This window comes from Canis aureus, chromosome 7 (assembly GCF_053574225.1).
Source record: "Canis aureus isolate CA01 chromosome 7, VMU_Caureus_v.1.0, whole genome shotgun sequence".
Lineage (NCBI taxonomy): Eukaryota > Metazoa > Chordata > Mammalia > Carnivora > Canidae > Canis > Canis aureus.
Window position 1 is genome coordinate 55,277,232 of NC_135617.1, and position 24,450 is coordinate 55,301,681.

General features: G+C 38.2%; 1 protein-coding gene across 5 annotated transcripts in view; it reads left to right on the forward strand.

Moving 5' to 3' along the window:
• Positions 1-352, forward strand: part of MMUT (methylmalonyl-CoA mutase) — a 32,237-nt gene extending 31,885 nt beyond the window's left edge. For all 5 annotated transcript variants that reach the window (XR_013383411.1, XM_077903717.1, XM_077903716.1 and 2 more), the window contains one exon: positions 83-352. Coding sequence is in view for 4 of the 5 variants with exons in the window: in XM_077903717.1 (XP_077759843.1) it covers positions 83-211 (129 nt within the window). In the remaining variant the exon portion in view is untranslated. The remainder of the gene's footprint in view (positions 1-82) is intronic.
• Positions 353-24,450: the final 24,098 nt, after the last annotated feature.

Below are 24,450 nucleotides of genomic sequence, written 5' to 3' on the forward strand. Positions count from 1 at the left end.
CATCAGTAATTACTGCCCTAGTTTCATTTCCTTGAAATTAAAAATATTGTCTCTTCTTTAATTAAATAAATTCTTTCAACAGGATTATGAGTTTCTATTTGAAGTTGGAGTTTCCAATGTATTTGGTCCTGGGACTCGAATTCCAAAGGCTGCCGTTCAAGTGCTTGATGATATTGAGAAGTGTTTGGAAAAGAAGCAGCAATCTATGTAACATCCTGTTTTTTGTGTTAACTTTCTTTCTAAAATAGACTTTCAATGATGATCAGAGAATAAAACCATGTCTTCAATTTATTTCAACATTTGATATGTGCTTTCCTGAAAGCTTTACATTAAAATACCTGACTTATAAGAATTTTGTGATGCTCTAAGTGTATATAGTTTCTTTAAAAATCAAAACATATATATCCTTAAAAACTCCATATGTTTAATTCATCATCAGAAACTCTAGACAATGATATTATTTTAAAGTCATGATATTTATTTGAAGTATTTCTTATTAAAGTCTATTTTAAAAATTAAACTTTACCTAAAAAATATCTGACTAGTCCCATTCTTTAATTTAGTATTGTATTGACTTGAGCACCAGAAAATAAAATCCATGTATGAACAAAATAATGATACTTACCTTGGAAAAAATAAGGAAAAGTATTTATATAAAGAAATATAATATGGTTACGATCTTCAGCCAACTTCTACTGGAATCACTTCAGTAAGAATGTTAAATCAGACCCGAAGGTTGGAACAGGGAGGAAATGGCAGAATGTTTCTTCAAATCTGACTTTACTTTTTTCCTGGGCATGAACATGTGACCCTGTTATTGCTGGGCATGGTCAAGCCCCAGGAGAGTGGATATTTATGAATATTCCCTAAAATGAAGGTGCTTAAGTTGTTAATATGGCTTTCTTCAGAATGATGATGTAAACTGGGAATGTAGAAGGACTATGATAGCTGGAAGAGTTAGTTGGTATAACTCAGTCCAAGTCTAAGGGCCTGAGAATCAAGAGCCCATAGTGTAAATCACAGCCTAGGGACCGGAAAAGATAATATGATGTGTCCCAGATCAGTTAGGTAGGAAATAAAACCGGTGGATTCCTCTTTCTCTCTGCCTTTGTTCCATTCAGACCCTCAACCGATTGGGTGATGCTCACACACTGGAGAGGGCAATCTACTTTACTAAATCCACTGATTCAAATGCTAATCTTATCCAGAAGTACCCTAACAGACACACCCAGATATAATACGTAATCAGGGCATCCCATGGCCACTCAAGTTGATTACCTATTCTAGGTACCTATTACCTAAAGTTATCACAGAACCCTTGTACATTGCTGGTGGGAACGTACAATGCTGCTGCTGCTGCTGCTGCTGCTGGGGAAAATGTATGATTCCTCAAAAAAAAAAAAAAATTGAACAGTTATCAAATGGCCCAGTAATTTCAATTTCACTCCTAGGTATATATCCAAAAGAACTGCAAGTGAGGTGTCCTGTAGATATTTGTGCATCCATGTTCATAGCAGCTTTATTCACAATAGCCAAGAGGTAGAAGCAACCCAAGTGTCCTCTGATAGATGAATGGATAAATAAAATACTATTCAACCTTAAAAAAAAGAAGGGAGTTCTGAAACATGCATCAACTAGGTAAAGTATTGAAGACAATATGCTAAGTGAAGTCAGCCAGTCACAAAAGGACAGATATTTCATTTATATGAGATTTCTAGAATAGTCAAATTCATAGAGACAGAAAGAATGGTAGTTGCCAGGGCCTGAGGATAGGGAATGTGAAATTAAGGAACTGAATGGTTACAGAGTTTCAATTGGGGAAGATAAAAACGTTCTAGAGATGGGTGATGGTAATGGTTGTACAGCAATGTGAATGAACTTAAAGCCGCAAAACTGCACAGTTAAAAATAGTGAATAAGGTAAATGTCATGTTACATGTATTTTACCACAATAAAAGTATTTATAAGGATAGTTCTGACATGTTTATTTTATAAATGCTATTGGTATTTTTATTGTATTATTATTATTGTTGAAAAAAAGTGAATGGTAAGGCAGGAAACTGGGAAGGTAGGCAGGAGCCAGATTATGTACAGAGACAAGTTAAGGGATTTGGACTTTGTCCTGAAGATAAAGACAGAATCATAAAAGGGTTTTCTCTGGAAATAATCTGATACAGTTTGTGTTTAGCACACCAGTGGTGTGGAAGATGCCTTTTGATGGGTGGGGGCAAGACTGACAATGAGAGAAGACTGTTAGAATAATGTATTAGAGGCATTTCCAGTAACGAAACTTATCTGCTCGGGTGCTGCTCAGAGATGACAAACATGGAGAGGGTAAGATCTTATTTTGGGAGATTGAATTGATGGAATCTCTCTTTTATCTTAAAAAAGGGGGGGGGGCTCTTGATCCTTGAATATTCACTGTGTGGAATCTGCTATATCCTCTCACCTATATTGGTTGTTCCTTTGTGGGCTGTTTTTGATGTGCAGCGATTTTGAGACTGGATATACTGGCATAATGTCAAAATCAGGAAAAGGTACAAATAATGGGATTTGTTTTCCAGTAGTCTTTCTGTCAATACTAGAATTTTTCTGGCTTTGGAAACACCCTGAATGACATCTTAAGGGTACTCTGAAGACATTAAAATCCTTTCCCTACAACTTAATGGAAACGTCAGTGTTATATAAATATTATCATAGTACAGGAGATGGAGGGGAGCTTTGAAGGGGCAACCTTTCTGAACAAAACCTGCCTGGAAATAGAAGAGTTAAAGAAACCGGATGATTTCTTCCTCTGATTTCCATTTCAGGGAGTGGGGATTAATACAATGGAGGGGAGAGCTGAGGGCATGTTAAACAACTCTAAACCTATTTACCCAGAGACAAGGTTATGCCAGGGGTCTCGACCACCCTCTTCTAGCATCTTTAAATGCCTATTCATTTCATACTACTCAAAAACTTTTCCTTTACAAAAAAAGGTTAACATAAAACCATTTATGTTAAGACATAAATGTCTGCTAATGCAGAACAGGTTTATTTTACCAGGTATATTTTTATTTTAAATGAGAGGAAAAAAGACTTAGCACAGTGATGAATATGTAAATATTTTTACTGCTATTTGGTAGACATAGTAAAAATGATGCTGATGATGTTAACAAATAATGTTATTTCTACCAATAGGCAAACCCTGACTCCATTTCCGAAGAATTATGAACCATCCTTTAGGTCATTAGACGAAAATTTGTGCCTAACATTATGAAAATCCTCTTGACATTCAAAAGTATTTTTGAAGAAAAATCATTTTGGTTTTCCTGAATGAACATAATGCTACTGTTCTCTGTTTCTCAGATCTTCCTTTTATTTTTCCTGCTGTACCTGTAGGTGTCTCTCTAAGTTCAGGATTATTCTGTTTCCTTGAAAAAATAATTTGAAATGATGTCCATCTTAGAGATCCAGAGACCCATAGGCTCTGTAAACACTTCAGGAAAAGCACATCTTTTTCATAATCTGCTTAGATGTACTTAATGTCATCCTTTGTGATTGTGATTTGTGGTCAGTACAACTACATGTTGATAATTATTCATAAACTATGCTGCATTTGTGCTAAAATGATTTGTTCATTAGCAGTGAAGCTAGAATATGACCTTGGATATGAGATTATTATTGAATTCTATTTAGTAAATTTATCTCTAATTGACATTAACTTATTTTAAGTTACTGATTCTTCATGGCCTATTTCCTCCCTCTGCATTCAAATCCCTTGTTATACTGACCTCCTCTTACCACTTAACATGCCATGAGGGCATACTAAGAGTATTTACACACAACACAAAATATAAATTTCCTTGAAATCCCTTAAAAAAAGAACAATGCAGAATTTAATAACTTCTTTCAGGATTATTTAATAACACATTTTTGCTTCTGAGATCATGGGCAAAATATAATTAAGATAAATGTCATGAATTTATGTAATATGTACTTTCATTGGTTGGTTACCATTTGTTAAGTTCTAATATGCTATTACTTTTGGAAAATAAAAACATACAACATTTTATTGTGTTTTAGCAGAGCTGCACATGGCCAGTAAGCATTACATATGTCCATAGCAAAAAGACACTTTTGCTAATTCTTTCTATGAATGAAAATCTTAATCTAGAACTTGTATGTATGTGTTGGGGTGTGGGAGGATAGAAGAGTAGAATAACAGTAATGACATTCTCAGGTTTTCTGGACTGTTTTTACTGGACTTCAAACAGTCTATCCTATTGCCTCCTTTAGTTTAGTCATTTTATTAACCCATATGGTCATCAGAGCAATTTTGTGATCAAAATTGTCACTGATCAGATCAGTGACAATCTTCCGTCAGAATAAGTGGTTATTTAGATAATAAGTTTAAAAGGACACAAGGCAGATAAGTCTAACATATTTAGTTTAAAGCATCCAAGACCTCCAAAAATATTTTTTAAATTACAAATTTATCTGGTAAAAACCTAATATTAAACATTTAAATTTGATTCTAAAAACATTGAAAGAGCTTGCTAGTTGTGCACAGCTTGTGCACCGCCAGACTCCAGGGGGAGCCAATTACTTGGTAAGTCTTGTGCTGTCATAGTCCTGCATGTATTCTGCTGCGATTTTCAGTCGTACAAAAGGGATGATGATAGAACCCACATCAAATGTTTGTTTTAAGGATTAAATGATATAATGCATGAAACCTGCTTTGAACTATTAGGCAGACAGTAAACCACCAATAAGTGTCTCATATAGTAATTATTATTATCATACTTTTTGCTAGCCTCACTTCTAGCCTTTGGAAATAAATATAATATATTCATTTGACATAATTCTTATTCTCAAGGAGCTGGTAGCCAGTTTGCAGCAGATAAACTCATGGAGATTGTGACTAGGGTTGTAAAGAAGGTCTCTACCTAGTGCTGTGAGAACACAAGAAGACTTGTTGATTTTCTCCCGTGGGAGAAATGAAAGCTTCAAAGAGGAAACAACATCTGGAGTTTGAAACAAGGAAAGAGGTTAAGTGGGCAGAAGTGTGAGTATGTAAAACAGGTATGTGGAAACAGAGCTTATTCAGGGAGTTGGGGACAGTCAATGTGGTTGAAGCATGCAAATCATGATAATGTTACAGATAGGATATGGATTTTATCATTAACATCTTACTGTGAAATCTTTTTTTAAAAATTGACTTCCTCCAGGTAGCTCACTGATTTCAGTAGAAGATATTTGTATATTACTGAAGCAGCCACAAAATTTTATGTTTTTTCTCTTTATCTGAGCTATAAGCATTTTTTCCTCTTTTTCAAATAATAGATAATAGCTTTTTCAAATGCCAATGGGATAGGAGGCAAGGAGACATTTTGCATTTCCCTTTTTGCCTAGGATTGACCAAGGCTGCTGTGATTAGGGACATATGTCTTGTTTTGGAATCCTTAATTTCTCGCTCAAAATGAGGTTTAGCTCACGATATACTGACCCCTTAGTTTCAATCCAGTTTGTAAACCTCACACTCAAACCCAGGGTCATTGTATTAAATATGTGTCACAAAGGAATCTGGCATCACTGGCAAATCATTCCATAGCTTGGGGGAGAAAGCAAAACTTTCAGATATGTGGTGTTATATATACGGATATCGGCAGCATCATTTAAATAAAATGATTCCGAGAGAGAGATGGTGTCTACAATAGGCCTAAAGAATTAAGACAAACTGTGTTTCCTGCCTTTTCAGGTGAGATGAGTTAATCACTTATTATTTTGGCTTATCCAAACGGGAAGACAGTTCTTCCCCCCAAACCCAGGTTTTTTGACTAGAATATTTATTTTGGTTATGAGGCAACCAGGAATAGAAAGGATTTTTTTTTTTTTTTGGTCTTACGAGTCAAAATATCCTTTTTATCCTACAAAATGCTAGCTCTTATTATAGAAGACATTTGAAATATTTCTAGGCTTACATTTGCTAAGAACTCAGCTAAGAGTTCCTTAAAGTGTTCTTTAGCAAATTTATGGGGTATGAATCACTCTTCACTGGAGTAAAAATTTCTCAGTGAGATATTTTTCCTGAGGATATGGCTAATTTAGGTTTCCATGATTTACTCAATAAAAAAATGACATTTTACTCATTCAGAATTTCTGTCTGTCATGAAAGCTGCTATCAAATGAACAATACATTTGTGAACCAAGAAAAGAAATAACTACTATGACTCTGAAGATGTTGTCCTGAAATACACTTGCCTTTTCCTTTTTCACTTTCTGTCCCATCGACCAAGCTTCCTCTGCAGACTTTTATGGTCATGTTCACAAGATGTAGTAGCTCATCTCAGGCTCAGTGAATTATATGGAGATGTGCAAAAGCATGTACTTGGGCATTAGACCTACCTAGGTGCTAGGTCAGCATCTTCTACCTATTGGATTCTGGGCAAGCTGTCTACTTGTCCTAATGAGCCTCAGTTTTCTTAATACTTTCATACTCTTCTTGAGTGTTTTTATATGAATGTGTGTCTCAGACAAACACTGAAGAGTCTTGATTTTGTTTCCCTTGGAGACAGAGAGAGAAAAAAACAAATGTGTGGGTTATCCAATAAGACAATGGACAAATTTTTCACTCAGTTAAGACTAGAAGGGAAAAAATCAGATTTTCTTTCTTTTTTTTTTTTTTTTGTATATTTTTTATGGGAGTTTGATTTGCCAACATATAGTTGGCAGTGCTCATCCCATCAAGTGCCCCCCTCAGTGCTCATCACCCAGTCACCCCATCCCCACATCCACCTCCCCTTCCACTACCCCTTGTTCATTTCCCAGAGCTAGAAGTCTCTCATGTTTTGTCACCCTCTCTGATTTTTCCTACTCATTTTCTCTCCTTTCCCCTATGATCCTTTTCACTATTTTTTATATTCCCCATATTAATGAAACCATATAATGTTTGTCCTTCTCTGATTGATGTACTTCACTCAGCAGAATACCCTCCAGTTCCATCCGTGTTGTAGCAAATGGTGGGTATTTGTCGTTTCTAATGGCTGAGTAATATTCCATTGTATATATAGACCACATCTTCTTTATCCATTCATCTTTCGATGGACACCGAGGCTCCTTCCACAGTTTGGCTATCGTGGACATTGCTGCTATAAACATTGGAGTGCAGGTGTCTCAGTCTTTCACTGCATCAGTATCTTTGGGGTAAATCCCCAGCAGTGCAATTGCTAGGTCGTAGGGTAGCTCTATTTTTAACTCTTGGAGGAACCTCCACACAGTTTTCCAGAGTGGCTGCACCAGTTCACATTCCTACCAACAGTGCAAGAGGGTCCCCCTTTCTCCACATCCTCTCCAACATTTGTTGTTTCCTGTCTTGTTAATTTTCCCCATTCTTACTGTTGTGAGATGGTATCTCCTTATGGTTTTGATTTGTATTTCCCTGATGACAAGTGATACGGGGCATTTTCTCATGTGCTTGTTGGCCATGTCTATGTCTTCTTTGTTGAAATTTCTGTCCATGTCTTTTTGCCCATTTCATCATTCAATTGTTTGTTTCTTTGCTGTTGAGTTTGATGAGTTCTTTATAGATCTTGGATACTAGCTCTTTATCTGACATGTCATTTGCAAATATCTTTTCCCATTCTGTAGGTTGTCTTTTAGTTTTGTTGACTGTTTCTTTTCTGTGAAGGAGCTTTTTATCTTAAGTCCCAATAATTCATTTTTTCTTTTGTTTTCCTTGCTTTCATAGATGTATCATGCAAGAAGTTACTGTGGCCAAGTTCAAAAAGGGTGTTGCCTGTGTTCTTCTCTAGGATTTTGATGGATTCTTGTCTCACATTTAGATCTTTCATCCATTTTGAGTTTATCTTTGTGTATGGTGTGAGAGAATGGTCTAGTTTCATCCTTCTGCACATGCACATGCACATCCTTCCCAGCACCATTTATTGAAGAGACTGTCCTTTTTTCAGTGGATATTCTTTCCTGCTTTGTTGAATATTAGTTGGCCATAATGTTGAAGGCCCATTTCTGGGTTCTCTATTCTCTATTCTGTTCCATTGATCTATGTGTCTTTTTTTTTTTTTAATGTGTCTGTTTTTGTGCCAGTACCACACTGTCTTTTTTTTTTTTTTTAGAGTTATTTTCCTCTTTATTTATTCTTAGTTGTTAAATTCTACCTAAGTCAGTGCTTCCATTTACACACTAGAAGCAAAGCCAATCCAACACATCATTTGATAAATTTTGTTTTTTGGCAAGTCTCTTTTTTGTTCATCCTTGGGGTAAAGAGATACCTTACTTTTCCTTTGTGATTTCTATAAATTGAAGACATAGTTCTGAATCTATAGAATTGGGGACATCCAAATTGACCCAGAGCCATTAATTCTTTGGGGGTAACTATAAATTTCATACAGACACATATCTCAGCTTTTTGCTTCACAAAGAATCAAATTACCACCCATTCCATGTCAAGTGTAACCAGCATAGGATGTTCTAACTACAAATCTAGGAAACTGACTTGGATGTAGGTCAAAAGAATGTTTTAGAATTTCCCTTGCTAAATAAGTTGAATGATTACATTAGTATTTCTCTTCAGATGTCCTTTTTAACTCATTTGAAACTATATGCAGATAGAAATAGAGCTGTCTTGAATGCTGATCTCAAAATGAAATATATAGAATTCACAGAATATGCAAAATTATTGATGGAACATTCAACAATCAGGGTGCTATGAAATTTACATTAAAATTTAATTATGTAGTAAAAAATAGAGTTGTCATAGCTAGAAAAAAATATTTTCAGAGGCAGCAGATACCTTTGGTGGAAATGGACAGTCCTACATAGAAAGAAACTCCAAGAAGTATGCAAAGTAGACACCAGGATACTCAGCATATATAATTTAATCAGAGATCACACAATATGACAAAAACTGCGGGTGACAAGAATAATTACAATCTGCAACACGTGAAAACAGTTTAGAAAATGGATTAAGGTCATACTCTGACAGTAGTTTTCTTGGAAGTACAGATGTGGAATCAGATTTGTTTCATCTGGTGCTTCCTTTCCTTTTCATCAGATTAACTAGAACCAATAGCGCGGTATGGAATCAAGCAGTAGATGTGTTGTTGATTGATTAACTAAGTCTGGTCTAGTGAGACTGTTTAAACTCATGATGCCACAAACTATTGATTGATGTTTTGGTATTTTAGATGTAAAAGCACATTCTTCCTAATAATAAGAAATACAGCTTAAGACTATTTTGTGGGACAGACCGATGATTGTCTGAAATGGCAACTTGTTAGGCATAATTCTCCTATTCAGTGACATGTGCATTTATACATCAGAGACTAGAATCTTAGAGACTGATCCTCATAGAATTTTCAGGGAAATCTTGTCCAACTATATTTATGAAAGCAGGAATTTGTTTGGTCATTATTAATTTTTATCAATTGGGTCTGTTGACTGGCCTAAGCCTAGCCTTTTTTTATTTTTTTTCTTTTCCAGTCGTGTAGTTACAAAACTGTACTTTACAAACAGTGTAGAAACAAGCTGAAAAGAATGTGCCACACATTCCGGGTAATCATCTATATGCAGTTAAATTACAGATAAAAAAGAAAATACAGCCTACTCCCTTATAGTGCACAGTTATTTTTTAGATACAATGTATCACTAGTATGTAGTCACCAACTCTAGTTGTCTCTAGCACAGAGAATGAGAGTGAGATACATTCCTGTGCCACACTGTCTTGATGATCACAGCTTTGTAGTACAACTTGAAATCTGGCATTGTGATGCCCCTGACTCTGGTTTTCTTTTTCAATATTCCCCTAGCTATCCAGGGTCTTTTCTGATTCCACAGGAATCTTGAGATTATTTGTTCCAACTCATTTTTTTAATTAATTTGAGCCTTTTCTCTTTTCTTTTTAATAAGGCTGGCTAATGGTTTATCTATCTTATTAATTCTTTCAAAGAACCAGCTCCTAGTTTTGTTGATCCATTCTATAGTTCTTCTAGTCTCTTTTTCATTGAGTTCTTCTCAAATCTTTATTAACTCTCTTCTGCTTGGTGTAGGTTTTATTTGCTGTTCTTTCTCCAGTTCTTTTAGGTGCAAGGTTAGCTTGTGTATTTGAGTTTTTCCAATTTTTTGAGGGATGCTTGTATTGCAATGTATTTCCTTCCTAGGACTGCTTTTGCTGTATCCCAAAGATTTTGAACGGTTGTATCTTCATTTTCATTAGTTTCCATGAATCTTTTTAATTCTTCTCTAATTTCCTGGTTGACCCATTCATCTTTTAGTGGGATGGTCTTTAACCTCCAGGTGTTTGTGTTTCTTCCAAATTTCTTCTTGTGATTGAGTTCTAGTTTCAAAGCATTGTGGTCTGAAAATATGCAAGGGACAATCCCAATTTTTTGGTATCGGTTTAGACCTGATTTGTGACCCAGTATGTGGTCTTTTCTGGAGAAAGTTCCATGTGCACTTGAGAAGAATGTGTATTCATTTGTGTTCGGATGCAAAGTTCTGTATATATCTGTGAAATCCATCTGGTCCAGTGTATCATTTAAAGCACTTGTTTCTTTGGTGATGTTATGCTGAGAAGATATGTAATTTGCAGAAAGTACCATGTGGAAGTCTCCTACTATTATGTATTATTATCTAAGTATCTCTTTACCTTTTTTTTTTAAGTTTTATTTATTTATATTAGACACACACACACACACAGAGAGAGAGAAAGAGAGAGAGAGAGGCAGAGACACAGGCAGAGAAGCAAGCTCCATGCCGGGAGCCCAATGCGGGACTCGATCCAGGGACTCCAGGATCGCGCCCTGCACCAAAGGCAGGTGCCAAACTGCTGAGCTATCCAGGGATCCCAGTATCTCTTTACTTTGGATATTAATTGATATACTTGGCAGCTCCCACATTAGGGACATAAATATTCATTTGTTAGCTCTTCTTGTTGGATAGACCCTTTAAGTATGATATAGTGTCCCTTTTCATCTCTTACTACAGTCTTTGGGATAAGTTTTAATTCGTATGATATGAGGATTGCTACCCTTGCTTTCTTTTGAGGACCATTTGAATGGTATATGTTTCTCCAACCTTTCATTTTCAGGCTGGAGGTGTCTTTAGGTCTAAAATGAGTCTCTTGTAGACAGCAAATAGATGGGTCTTGCTTTTTTATCCAGTCTGAAACCCTGCATCTTTTAATGGGATAATTTAGCCCATTCACATTCAGAGTTACTATTGAAATATATGAATTTAGTGTTATCATAATACCTAGTGTTATCATAAAACCTACTAACCTAAATAGTAGGTTATGATAATACCTAGTGTTATCATAAAACAGTCCCTGTTTTTGTGGATTGTTTCTTTGGACTTCCTTTTTATTTTACAGGGTCCCCCTTAATATTTCTTGCAGATCTTCTTTGGTGGTCACATATTCTTTCAGTTTCTGCCTATCCTGGAAGCTCTTTATCTCTCCTTCTATTCTGAATGAGAGCCTTGCTGGATAAAGTATTCTTGGCTGTATGTTCTTCTCATTTAGGACCCTCAATATATCCTGCCAGCCCTTTCTGGCCTGCCAGGTGTCTGTGGAGAGGACTGCTGTTAATCTGTTATTTCTCCCCATATAAGTTAGGGATCTCTTGTCTCTTGCTGCTTTAAGGATTTTCTTTTTATCTTTGGAATTTGCAAGTTTCACTATTAAATGTTGAGGTGTTGAACAGTTTTTACTGATTTAGGTGGGGACCTCTCTATCTCCTGGATCTGAATGCCTGTTTCCCTCCCCAAATTAGGTAAATTCTCACCTATGATTTGTTCAAATATGGTTTCTGGCCACCTGTCCCTCTTGGCGGTCTCTGGAACCCCAATTATATGTAGATTTTCCGTCTGAGGCTATCATTTATTTCCCTTAACCTTTCTTCATGATCTTTTAATTGTTTTTCTCTTTTTTCCTCAGCTTCCTTCCTAGCCATCAACTTGTCTTCTTTGTTGCTCACTCTTTCTTCCACCTCATTAACCCTTGTCGTTAGGACCTTCAGTTTAGATTGCATCTCATTTAATTAATTTTTAATTTTGGCCTGATTAGATTTAAATTCTGCAGTCATGAAGTCTCTTGAATCCTTTATGCTTTTTCCAGAGCCACCAATAGCTTTATAATTGTGCTTCTGAATTGGCTTTCTGACATCAAATTGTAATCCAAATTCTGTAACTCTGTGGCAGAGAGTGCTGTTTCTGATTCTTTCTTTGGGTGAGGTCTTCCTTCTAATGTTTTTGCTCAGTGCAGAGTGGTTGTATGAGCGGGCTGAGTCAAGAATATCAACCATGACCTAAGTAAATTTCATCCTAAACGATTCTGACAAGGACAGAGATGGGAAATTGAAAACTAAGATTAGAATGAAATAAAACAAACGGACCACTAAAGTTAAAAACAAATTTTAAAACAAAGTAGTAAAAAATAAAAGGCCAGGAATCTCAAAGGAGAAGAAACAAAGAAAAGAGAAAAAAAAAAAAAGAAGAGAAAAAAGCAAAAGTAAAGAGAAAAAAAAGAAAAATTAAAAAAGAGTGGGGGGAGTGGGAGATGGTGGTGGTGAAGTTGTAGTGGAGGGAGAATGTAGTCTACCTTAGAGGTTCTACAGGGTAATCCTCTTGGTTCTGAGTGTATTAAGTTCTGTATGTTAGAAGATGCTCAGTCCCAAATTTGTATAAACCAGAAATACTTGTAGAAAGCCCCAATATTGACCACCAAAACCTAAATGAGATAAAAGAGGGGGACAGAATGGGAATGAAGAGAGAATATAATCTTACAGAATGAACTAGCATGGTATACCACTTGGTTCTGGGTACATGCTGGTCATGTTTTAGAAGATATTAACTTCTGACATTTTAGAACGAAAGGAGGCAGAGAAAACAAAAAACACAAAACAAAACAAAAACCTATCTTGTATATCTCTCAAAATTAAATTGAGTATGTTGAAAGGAATGTAGAAGTGGAAAATATATCTAGGACTTGTAATTGTAGAAATATGAAAGTCAAAAAGGAAGAAAGTTAAAAATGAAGAGGTAGTAAAATATTGTAGTTAAGGTGGGAAAAGAGAAAAAAAATTGGAAATTTATAGTCTGACATAAAAACAAATTGTACTGGAAAAAAAAGGAGGGGTACCCTCTAGTTCTATATACTGTAAATCTCTCGACTTCCCCTGGAGCTTTCCAGCGCTGCTGGGTCCAGAACTTGCTCTTCTTCTGTCCTTCCAGCTGGTCTTCTAGGGGAGGGGCTGCTGTGCTGACTCTCAGGGGTGTGCACCTGGGGGAGCTGCCCTGCCCTCTGCCAGGTGCCAGGCTCAGTGGGAGCTGGTTACCCCATGAGGCCCCTGTACCCCAGCGGCTCCCCCCCTCCCAGGCACAGGGTGACACCAGGATGAACAACCCCATGGCCGCGGCCAGCCCTCCAGCCCTGGAGTCAGCTCCTGCAGTAACCACTGCAGCTCCCAGTCCACAGGGGCCTGGATGATCTGGGGCGGGGGTGCTGACCTGCACAGCTCGGGGGTGCCCGGGGGCAGGAGCCTCCCCACTGTCCTGGGCCCTCCCCGCCTCCGCCTGTCCCAGGGGGAGCGCAGGATCCCTGCTGTGTCCCTAGCACCCTGGGTCCGGGGCCTGCGCCGCTGGCATTGCTCCCTGGGCGGTGGACCCCGAAGGCAGCAGGGCACAGCCGCCTCTGCCTGGAGCCTCCCTGACCCCCGGCTTCTCCCCGAGGCCCCGCTGGGCACTCCAGCCCTTTACCGCGCTGGGCCCCGGGGTGTGGGGTGCTGTCCCCGGGGCACCTGCTCTGTTAGTGACCCCGGGAGGCTGGGGGCCCCACCGCCCTCATGCGGTCCTGCTCGGGTTCCCTGCTGAGTGCCTTTCCCTCCGGGAAGAGTCCGGTGCGGATTGTTAAAGTTCCCACTTCCCGGGGTGGGCTCTCCTGTCCTGGGGCTCCCGCCCCCCCTTAGCCCAGCTCCTCGCGGAGCCCCTGCCCCACTGGATTCTTTTTTATTTTATTTTTCCACCTTCCCACCTTGTTAGAAGCGCAAACCCTTGTCTCTGTAGCTTCCCAGCTTCTCTCTTTAAATCTCAGGTCCAACCGTAGGTGTTCAGGATGGTTTGGAAGTTACCTAGTGAGTTGGTGGGGCCGGGTGAGGTGAGGACCCTGCTCCTCCACTAGCTTGCCCTGCCACCCCCCACCCCCCGAAAAAATCAGATTTTCAATTTTACCTTAATATAGATATCAGAGGACACTACTACATAAGATGTGATATTTAGTTTGTTTCCAAGGTGTGGATTTCTGATATATAGAAATCTACAGAAGCACATCCAAAGTAAGTTCTATAAATGGATTTGAGTCACCTTGTCAGTTTATAAACAATATCATAAATATAAATGACACAGTCCCAAGGAAAGGCGACATGCCACTTTGCTAGCTTTCACAAAACTTAATTTTCCATGTAATCTCTAGTGCATTAAAAAAAATGAAATGTAACATCAGTGTTGAAGGCTATCTCCAGATGGCCTTTTATTAGCTACTGAGAAGGCTGCTTCTATTCTGCATCAACTGTACACACCGCAGGAACAATTTTCAGCTTTATATGCAATAAGCATTGTTGCATGAGACACTAAATGACACATGGAGGACCTGTCCCTGAAATATATTTTGAAGTGCCATGTGCATGGCATAGTTCATATGACCACAAATCTGGATTTGTTCTATTTACTTGAAAGTCAGATAGTGTTGGTTTGCAATCTCAGGAGCTTCCCAGATGAAATATGAAATTGGCCTCTATACTTGGAGGGCAGGGAGAGACTGAAGAAGAGGCAGACCACTTCAGATTGGTAGATGGTAGTTTTAATAAGCAAGGGAACTTACCTGTGAATCTTGTTTTGGTGGTGGTTGAACGACGAGTTGATCTCCACGAATCTTAAAAGTTTGTATAGAGGCCTTAAGAGGGTTCAATCATGAATTTAATCCAGATAGACTCAACAACATTGTAATCTCAAGGCTATGTCCTTGAAATGTCTCTGGCTATGGGAAAGATAGGCATATGTCCATTCCAAGGACAGAGGAGGGGTGAGGAGTCTCAGATTGCCCAGCTCCAACTCTCAAGTCAATTGGCAGTCATGTCTTCTTCACACCGTCACCCAACAGACAATGTCATTACATGCCTTTTTGTTCATTTGTGTGTGGGTGTGTTTTAAATTATTTCTGATTTTGACCTCTCTTATGAGAGTTCCATTGAGTGAGATGTATCTCATAAGAATTTTAAATTGGAAAAAAATTATTGAGACTTTATTCAGTAAGCATGTCCCAATTGTTTAAAACTAGAAGTTTCTTTGTAATAGCAGATCAAGTTAATTTTATTAAGAATACCAGGGGCAAAGGAAACTCCTAGTTTCACTCTACATTAGCTTACAGAAAATCTTTCTGTACTTCCCATGAGCTTTTCTGCCATTTTCCAGTGCCTTTCTACATTTCTAGTTGCACAATTTCTATAAGTATCTACGTAGAGCAAATTCATTCAGAGTTCCCTAGTGGTACAGATTTAAAGGAGAAAAATAAAAAGATGAAAAAGAGGAGTTAGGATACATATTTTTGGTAAAATGTTGATAGAAACTAGGTACTGACAATATTGATCTCACGATTATTGAGGATGTGAAAGCCAGGTTATGGTAAGCCCTTGATCTAAATAGGAGAAATTAAAGATCATCAAGAACAACGTACCCAATGAAATGCAGGCCAAGTATTCTTCTGACTAGCTCATTCAATCCTCCAAGGGACCTACATGAGACCATGGAATGTGGCTCTCTCAACTTATGCAATTTGGTGATTAAGAGTATAGCATACTGACCGATATCTATGCTGATTGATATTGTTCATTATCAAATGATCCAGTAACCAAAAATATTTCTATAATATGAAAATAAACACTCATTAATAATGAACATCCCATGTGGAAGGAAAAGACAGTTGAATAAAAGGCTGTGGGTATCCTGTAAATATGAAGCCCTCAATTAGAGAGAAAAAACATGAAGGAGACTGAGAGGAAGAACTGGAGCAGGGGTAGAACAAATGGTATTTGTTCTGCTGGCCACTTTACATTCAATGATCGTGATCACTCTGAGAAGGATGTGCTATGATCCTCAAATACAGATAAGAAATGGAGCCCAGGGTGCTTAAATAGCTTTTTAGTCAAACAATGGAATCAAGCATTGAAACCAGTGGCAACACCAAAGTCCACTTCATTTCCGGAGACTGTTGCTCTGTTCTCCATGTTATACCCATCCTCCTCCTCTTTCCTGCAGAACCATTCAGGACTACTCAGCCAAGCTATTTCAGCTGGAGCCAGAGACACTTGGCTTTTCACTATCTTCACTTAATTATTCAATTAAGATTTGCCTCCCATTTGCCCTCAGTATATAGAGACTGCCCTCCCTCATTTACCATGTTCTCTTGTTCCCTGCTCTAGATGGCCCTTGTACCAAAAACATCTTATCCAAAACTAAAAATTATTGTCTGTTTAGAGGGGGGAAAAAAGCTTTTGTCACTGAGTCAATTGACAAAATGAAATTGGGTCTTGTCCGTCAGGAATTAGGGGAAGGTTGATATTTGTTAGCAGCCTTGGGAGCTCCAGGGTTTATCTTGGGTGTCTGCAAGACTAGTAGATTTCCACTATCTGCCATCCAAGAGTTTATATAGCAACCTTAATGGGATTCAGTCACATACACAATCCAGATGGTCTCGCTAACATATGACTTTCTCAAGGATTAATCCTTGAAGTGATTCCTAGTATGGGAATAGTGGATGAAATGTACATTCCAAGGACAAGAGAGTGAGGGAGGAGCATCTGATTGCCTGGGCTCATTTTATGGCTCAACTGGTAGTCATGTCTTCTCAATGACCTCCCCCAACAGGGGTATAGTCCAGAAGATATAAAGAATTGACTAAAACACAGTGAAGAAGGCCCAGGATACCCTGAATATCCTTAGAAGAAAAGAAAGTCTATTTGTTTGTTCAGGAAGCTGTGGATTGGTTCTGCAAAGTCAGATCGAACAACACAGCTGAAATGAATAAGCACAGCTCCCTTGAATTCAACTTTACCAAGGTATGTGACATTCACTCATAGTTGATCCTTTCCCCTTTCCATACAGATGGGAAAACTGACACTTAGAAAGGTAAAGTAACTTCCTGCAAGTTTCATATTCTAGTTGTGGTGAAATAATGATTAGCCCCTCAGGTCTCTGAGACCCTCAGCTGATGATGTAACACAGGACAAATCGTTGCCAGTCTTTACTTGGCAGTGGGCAAGAATTCATTCACCTCAGTGTCTTCTGTTCATCCTAGGAAATTCTACCTTGTTCCCCTTACATCCTCTCCCTAATATGCCAGTTTAGGCTCTACCACCTGAGTTCAGACAAGCCAGACTCCTGGATCTGGCCCTTCTGGGTCAGTCTTGCAAAACCACCACTTACATACAGACACAGAACCTTTCTCAAGCCACACAGGAAGACAGATGATTATACACTATAAAATGCAAACAATATGTAAGTGTGTGGAGAAAATGTGAAAAACCTACTTCATTCCAGTCTCTAGATGTACTTGCTAAAAAGTTTTTTATGTGTATGACTTATGTATGTTTTATATTTTATAAGTGGGACAATTCTAAACTATGGTTTTATGAATTGCTTTTCATAAAAATGTATTATGTCCTTTGTCAGTGTGCGTGGATCTACTCCATTCTTGTTAATTGACCATGGCATTTCAGAACTGTAGTTGTGGAACAACTCTTCAATGGGTGAGCATTTGGGTTGTTGCAATGTGAGCACCAATCTTAATGTTTACCTGAAATTGAGTTCCAGGACTGCAATTGTTGGTTCAATGCTTTTCAGCATTAATATTCATTCTTCTACTAAATAATAGAAGCCTCCTCTCAGTGCTTTAAATTTGAAAGGAAAAGCTGTAATAGTATGCACGGTCATTCATCTTGGTCATAGAAGAGGGGGTGAGGTAGCCTTGCCGCAGGTGAGCAGTGGCCAGGTCATATGCTTGGAACTTTCTTTCAGATGGCTTTATCTGTGCCCACCTCTCCTAAGACAGTTGGAGTCTTTACTGCCCAGACCTTGGAAGTGCAAGATACTTCACTTATGGAGGTCTGAAAAATCAGAAAACCAGTGCAAGCCAAATATGAGTATTATTTAATATTACCTTGAGTTGGGAGCAAAAAGGAATTTTTTTGGGAACCACTTTGGTCAGGTATTTGTTTTTTGGAGTTCTGCAACTTTAATTCTCTGCCTTATGGAAAGAATCAGTAAAACAAGACTGACAAAAACAAGGGAGTCTAGCATTCCTGATATTTGGTCCAAAGTTTCTCAAAATATTAAGATGATTTACTCATGATATTTTGAGCTTGTGCTAGACATTTGATTTCATAAGGGACACCCAAATTCTTTTTTTTTTAATTTATTTTTTATTGGTGTTCAATTTACTAACATACAGAATAACCCCCAGTGCCCGTCACCCATTCACTCCCACCCCCCGCCCTCCTCCCCTTCTACCACCCCTAGTTCGTTTCCCAGAGTTAGCAGTCTTTACGTTCTGTCTCCCTTTCTGATATTTCCCACACATTTCTTCTCCCTTCCCTTATATTCCCGGTGTCCAACGAAAGATGAATGGATAAAGAAGATGTGGTTTATGTATACAGTGGAATATTACTCAGCTATTAGAAATGACAAATACCCACCATTTGCTTCAACGTGGAGGGACACCCAAATTCTAAAGTCAGAGGCATTAATCAGAGAGTAAATGCAAGGGGAGAGATTCACTATCTAAGTGGATTACAGAATGCTGTAGGGCAGAATTGACTGTAGTCCAGCAGAGTCCAAATCCTCAGCACCAGCTTCCAGGGACCTCAGAGTTAGGTACAGTTAATGCCCCACTCCTGTTTGGCTGCCTCTTTTGTATATTGTGTTCTATGGAATTGCCTCCCTCAGCCAGAGGGCTTGCCTGTTTGTCTGGGTCACTTAATTGTGACCAGAACATTGTGACCACAGAATGTTACCTGATGTTCATGGTGGCACACACCAATGGCAAAGATGCCATTCCCCAATGTCTCTCACTCATCATTTTTACCTGTCTAGTTTATCTGTTCTCTTAGGCTCCCTTTTCTATTCTTTCATATGCTCTATTCTTTTTATTATTTCTGTACTAATAATGTTGCCTCTACCTATCATACATGTTCTCCTGATCTCTATTGTTTCTTCAATGTCACACAAAGATGCTGCTTCCTCTCCAAAGCATGCCTATATTCTTGCATCTTTCCCTACCTACTCATGGACATTGAGCTGGGATACTGATATCATATGCTATTGGAGCATTTACTAATGGGTATTATGTTAGACTCTGCCCTTACAGTGTAGAGACTAAGTGTAATTCACATTGATTTTCTCCATAGTCTAAAATTTGCACAGAAAGTAGGTGTCCAGTAAGTACTGTGGAATTAGACATCTCAGCTGATCTTAACGTTTGATCCTTGTCTTAGAATTTACCCATTTATTGTGTGCTAATTTTTCTTGTTTGCTAATTTCCTCTTCTAGACCATGAGCTAATCTTTGGTAGTGATCTAACTACGAAGCACCTAGTTTCCCTGACTCAGTCTCTAGTTTTAACGTCTCCATTCCAGTTCTAATTGATGTCCATGATTTCTAAGTCTGTATACTACTACATTTACCAAGTTTAAGGACACTTAATTTGTGTTATATGACTAGTCTTTTTCCATACTGAGATTCACTTTCTTCATTAAAAATATGGAAAGAGTAGTTTAATTTACTCTACTAGGTAATGGGAAGATAAGTGAGGTCATATATTTGAATGTTTTGTGAATGGTCAGTCAGCATACAGACTGATGTTATTATTAGTAGTAGTCAATTGTAAGCTCTTTGAGAGTAAAATTACCTAATATGGCTTTATGGTGGATTCTGTTGACTGCTCATCCAGCAGCTTTCTACACCCTAAAAGCTCCTTTGTGTTTCCTTGCCGGCAGAATTCTTATTCTGCTGTAGAGGTTGAAAATGCTTAAATATTCTCTCTGCCACATTTCTGGCATCTCGGACTTGGGTAGTGGACTCAATTTCAGCCAAAATATCTGAATGGAAGTCACCTCTGTGATTTATGGGAAATGTTGAATTCCTTGATTTTTTAAAAAGAGTTTATTAATTTATTCATGAGAGACACACAGAGAAAGGCAGAGACTCAGGCAGAGGGAGAAGCAGGCTCCATGCACGAAGCCCGATGTGGGACTCGATCCTGGGACCCCAGGATCATGCCCCGGACCAAGGGCAGACAGTCAATTGCTGAGCCTCCCAGGCTTCCCAATTCCCTGATTTATTTTTTTTTCTTAAAGCTTTGAAAATAAAATCTTGCTTTCCGCCATACCTTACTGTGGTTGCTGGGAGCTATGATGACTATATATATACTGTGGTGGCAAGGAGAAAAGCCAAAAATGAGAGCCAGTTATCTAAGGGTGGCAGAGTGGAGAGTGGTTAGAAACATGAGTCTGATTCCATTGTTGAGTAACTATGCAAACCTTGCCTCCTACACTGCCTTACCTCCAGGACTTCTGCTATGGGATAGAATAATTCTTATTCTTAATTAAACCAGTTTTAGCTGCATACTCTGTTCCTTGTTCCCAATACATTCTAACTAATACATACTTCTTTTGTATCCTTCACAGTGTCAAGACCAAGTTCAGGTTCTTAAATACTCCCTGTTTGATTATAATTATATTTATCTCAATTGCATGTTTTTGTGAAATAAGCTGTTCTAATGAACTGAGGTTCTTAGACTCCTTGCAAAGGCAAAGAAATTGCACCCCAGGAACACAAAGACAGATTGTTCAGATTATCTGACCACGTTATTAGCAGGACTCCACAAGCCCAAGGCCTGAAATAAATGAGGCTTAAATTGAAAGCAGACGTGCTATAGGCAAGATACAAAGATTCACTGAAAATGAAAACTATGATCAAGGACAGTGCTACCAACTGTGGCTCTGAGGACTAGCAACAGAAAATTTCAGAACGTTTAGCTCAAAGAGCCTCCACGCCTGCTTCATTGCTTGGTCTTTCTTTACTTCTCCCTTCCCTTCTTTCTCATTCCTGGGGCCAGTGTATCAAACTTATGTAATTTAGTGAGCTATATAATAATTTAACTGAAGAAAGGCTGACTACAAATATGCTCAGAAACACTCAAAATTGTAAATATACTTTCTAAAGGAACTACCTTTAGAGAAATCCAAAGCTATTATTGAAAACCCTTGTCACCTAAAATAAACCATCTCAAATTGTTTATCAGGCTGCAACCATAATATAAATGGCATCAAATGCATTTTACCAGTTGGATAACCTTCGTTGTTAAAAGCTTTGCTTTGTAATTCTATCCTAGCCAGCAATTTACTCTCAGCATGACGAGGAAATATTGCTTGAATGACTGACAAATGCCCTTATCAAGTGATTGTACCGGTCTGGCAAAAGAGCCCACTGGTCATTAGTGGCTACAACAGTTTCATGACCCGTGAAATTGCTTAGTAGTGGAGTGATGGTCCATAAGAAGTGTCCAAAATGAAGGTTCTGTTTTTAATCACAACTGGAGACCTCTGGAGCCTCTTTTCAGATATTAGGACAGAACCCCTTCCACTGAAATTTTCCTGAAGTGATAGATGCAATTTCAGTGCCCAAGGGCCCAGGATTTCTTTCTTCTTTCTCAAAATTGGTATTGCTGCCAAATTCAGTTGTTTTATTGTCTAACATGGAGACTCACAATTATTGAATTGTTCAGTTATGTGGACAGAGGACACAGGTGTGAGCAGAAAGGTGTGAAGCCAGGAAACATAGATGAAAGTGAGGAAAGTCAACTCAATGAGTCTAAAAGTACCCACAACAGAGCAATCTTCAGTACCTAGGGCTGAGTGATGAGAGAACTCTTGAGAAAACTTGAGAGAACTCCTACCATTGTGAACTTGGATTTGGATAATGGAAAGGCTGACGTGAGAGAAATTTAGTGTTATCCCCAGTAGTGGTAGCCTTTCAGGCACCTCTGGTCATTTCAGCTCATCTGTGACAGTGAAGAGAACAGGTTGGGGGCACCTGGGTGGCTCAGTGGTTGAACATCTGCCTTTGGCTTAGGTCATGATTGCGGGGTCCTGGGATCAAGTTCTGCGTGGGGCTCCCCACAGGGAGTCTGCTTCTCCCTCTGCTTATGTCTCTGCCTCTCTCCCTGTGTCTCTCATGAATAAATTTAAAAAAATAATAAAAATAATAATAATAATTTAAAAAAAGGACAGGTTGATATTGTGTCTGGGTTGGAAGAATTGCAGTAGCAGAAGTGGCCAGGAGAGGTCAGCATTCAGGAAGACATTGAGACAACTCAGCTATTTGAGAAAGCTGTGGTAGCCATGCTCAATTCAAAAGTGATAGGTCAAAAAAAAACAAAAAAAACAAAAAAAAACAAAACAAAAGTGATAGGTCTTTGACACAGGACTAAAAGGTGTAATTTTTTCTCATGGTTTTGAGCATGATATAATTTTCTTTGTTAAGTACAACCTGGTAGGATTGCTGTGAGCCCAGTCTTTTACTTCATGGCCCAAGACTAGTTAAATTTGTTTTCCTTATAATTATTTCCTGCTACTTCTATGTCTCCTCAAAATTTATACTCTTTTCCTTTCTCATCTTTCTGTTATTAATACTTGACATAGTATTATGTATGTCTTCTGGAACACATGTATACACACATATAAGACAAACATACACATAAGCACATACTTGTTTGTATATAACACAATTAGATTTGTTTCTAACAGTGTTGATTCTAAAATTTCTAATCAATACCGTGTTACTGGGATCCCTGGGTGGCGCAGCGGTTTGGCGCCTGCCTTTGGCCCAGGGCGCGATCCTGGAGACCCGGGATCGAATCCCACGTCAGGCTCCCGGTGCATGGAGCCTGCTTCTCCCTCTGCCTATGTCTCTGCTTCTCTCTCTCTCTCTGTGCGACTATCATAAATAAAATAAAAAAAATTAAAAAAAAAATTCCGTGTTACTTTGTCATGCCATTAAATACTTTTGGAAAACATAAATGTTAACAACTGCTCCCTATTCCATTAACAGGATATACGTAATTTATGTAACTACTCCTCCATTATTGAGCTTTTCTATTGCTTAGCATGAGGTCGGCTTGACTTCAATGGCATCCTCCTTAGGGAGGAGCAAGCTAACATGCTTTGGAGGACACAAAATCGAGGAAGAAACCTAGTATTAGTAGAAACGGCCTGGGATCTGTGCTTAACAGATTTGGATTTCCATCCATACTCCACCCTCTCTTAGACAATTGTGTAACCTATTTTACCTAGTTTTCTCACATGTAAAAGCAGGATTAATAATATATATAGTTTATATGGTTGTTATTATTAAGTTATAAGATTATTATAGAAATGAACTAAACCTTGGGAAAGAAATGGCACTTAGAAAGTGCTAAAAAAATACAGCCTAAGAATTACAAAGACTTGTCCTTTCCTAAGCAAAATCATTAAAAGAGGACAAAAGCAAAGCAGCAATAATACTCACACAGTCATAGTTCCTGGTCACAAAACAAAACTAAACAAACAACAACAACAACAACAACAACAAACACAGAAACCAGCTCTCGCTAAATGAAATTTATAGAAAGAACAGTACATAAATCTCTGAACTTAAGGGAGGGCTGATGAAATAGACTCAGAAAAATGCATCAAAATTTGGAGGCATGTCACAACCAACATTTTATTCTGCAAATAGGAGCAATCTCTTGCTTCACTGCCACTGGACACTGGTGTCCAGGACATCAGTTCCTATTGTCACCAACATTTCTAGTCAGCCTGCTTTTACTTGACTTAGACACTCTGCCCTTACTTGACCCTCAACTTCATCTCAGCTGCCCTGAGTAAACACTAATTCTTTCTTTAATTGCTTTTAACAATGTTTCTGTAGTTTTTAGAGTGTATATTTTGTACTTCTTCTGTTAAATGTACTCTGAAGTACTGTGTTTTTATGATGCTATTTTAAATGAATTGTTTCCTTAATTTAATTTTCAGATTGTTTATTGCTAGTGTGCAGAAACACGTGGATTTTGTAAATTGATCTTGTTCGTACCTTGCAAAGTTGCTTAATGTATTTCTTAGTTCATTTGTATTTTGGGTAGATTCCTTAGGATTTACTGTATGCAAGATCATGTTATCTGGAAATGTTATCTGGAGATAGTTTTACTTGTTCCTTTCCAATCTGGTTGCCTTTTTCCTTTCTAGCTATTTTGGCTAGAACTTCCAATGCAATGTTAAATAGAAGTGGCAAGAGTGGACATATTCATTTTGTTCCTGTTCTTAGGGGAAAAGCATTAAGTCTTTCACCATTAAGTTATATAATAACTTAG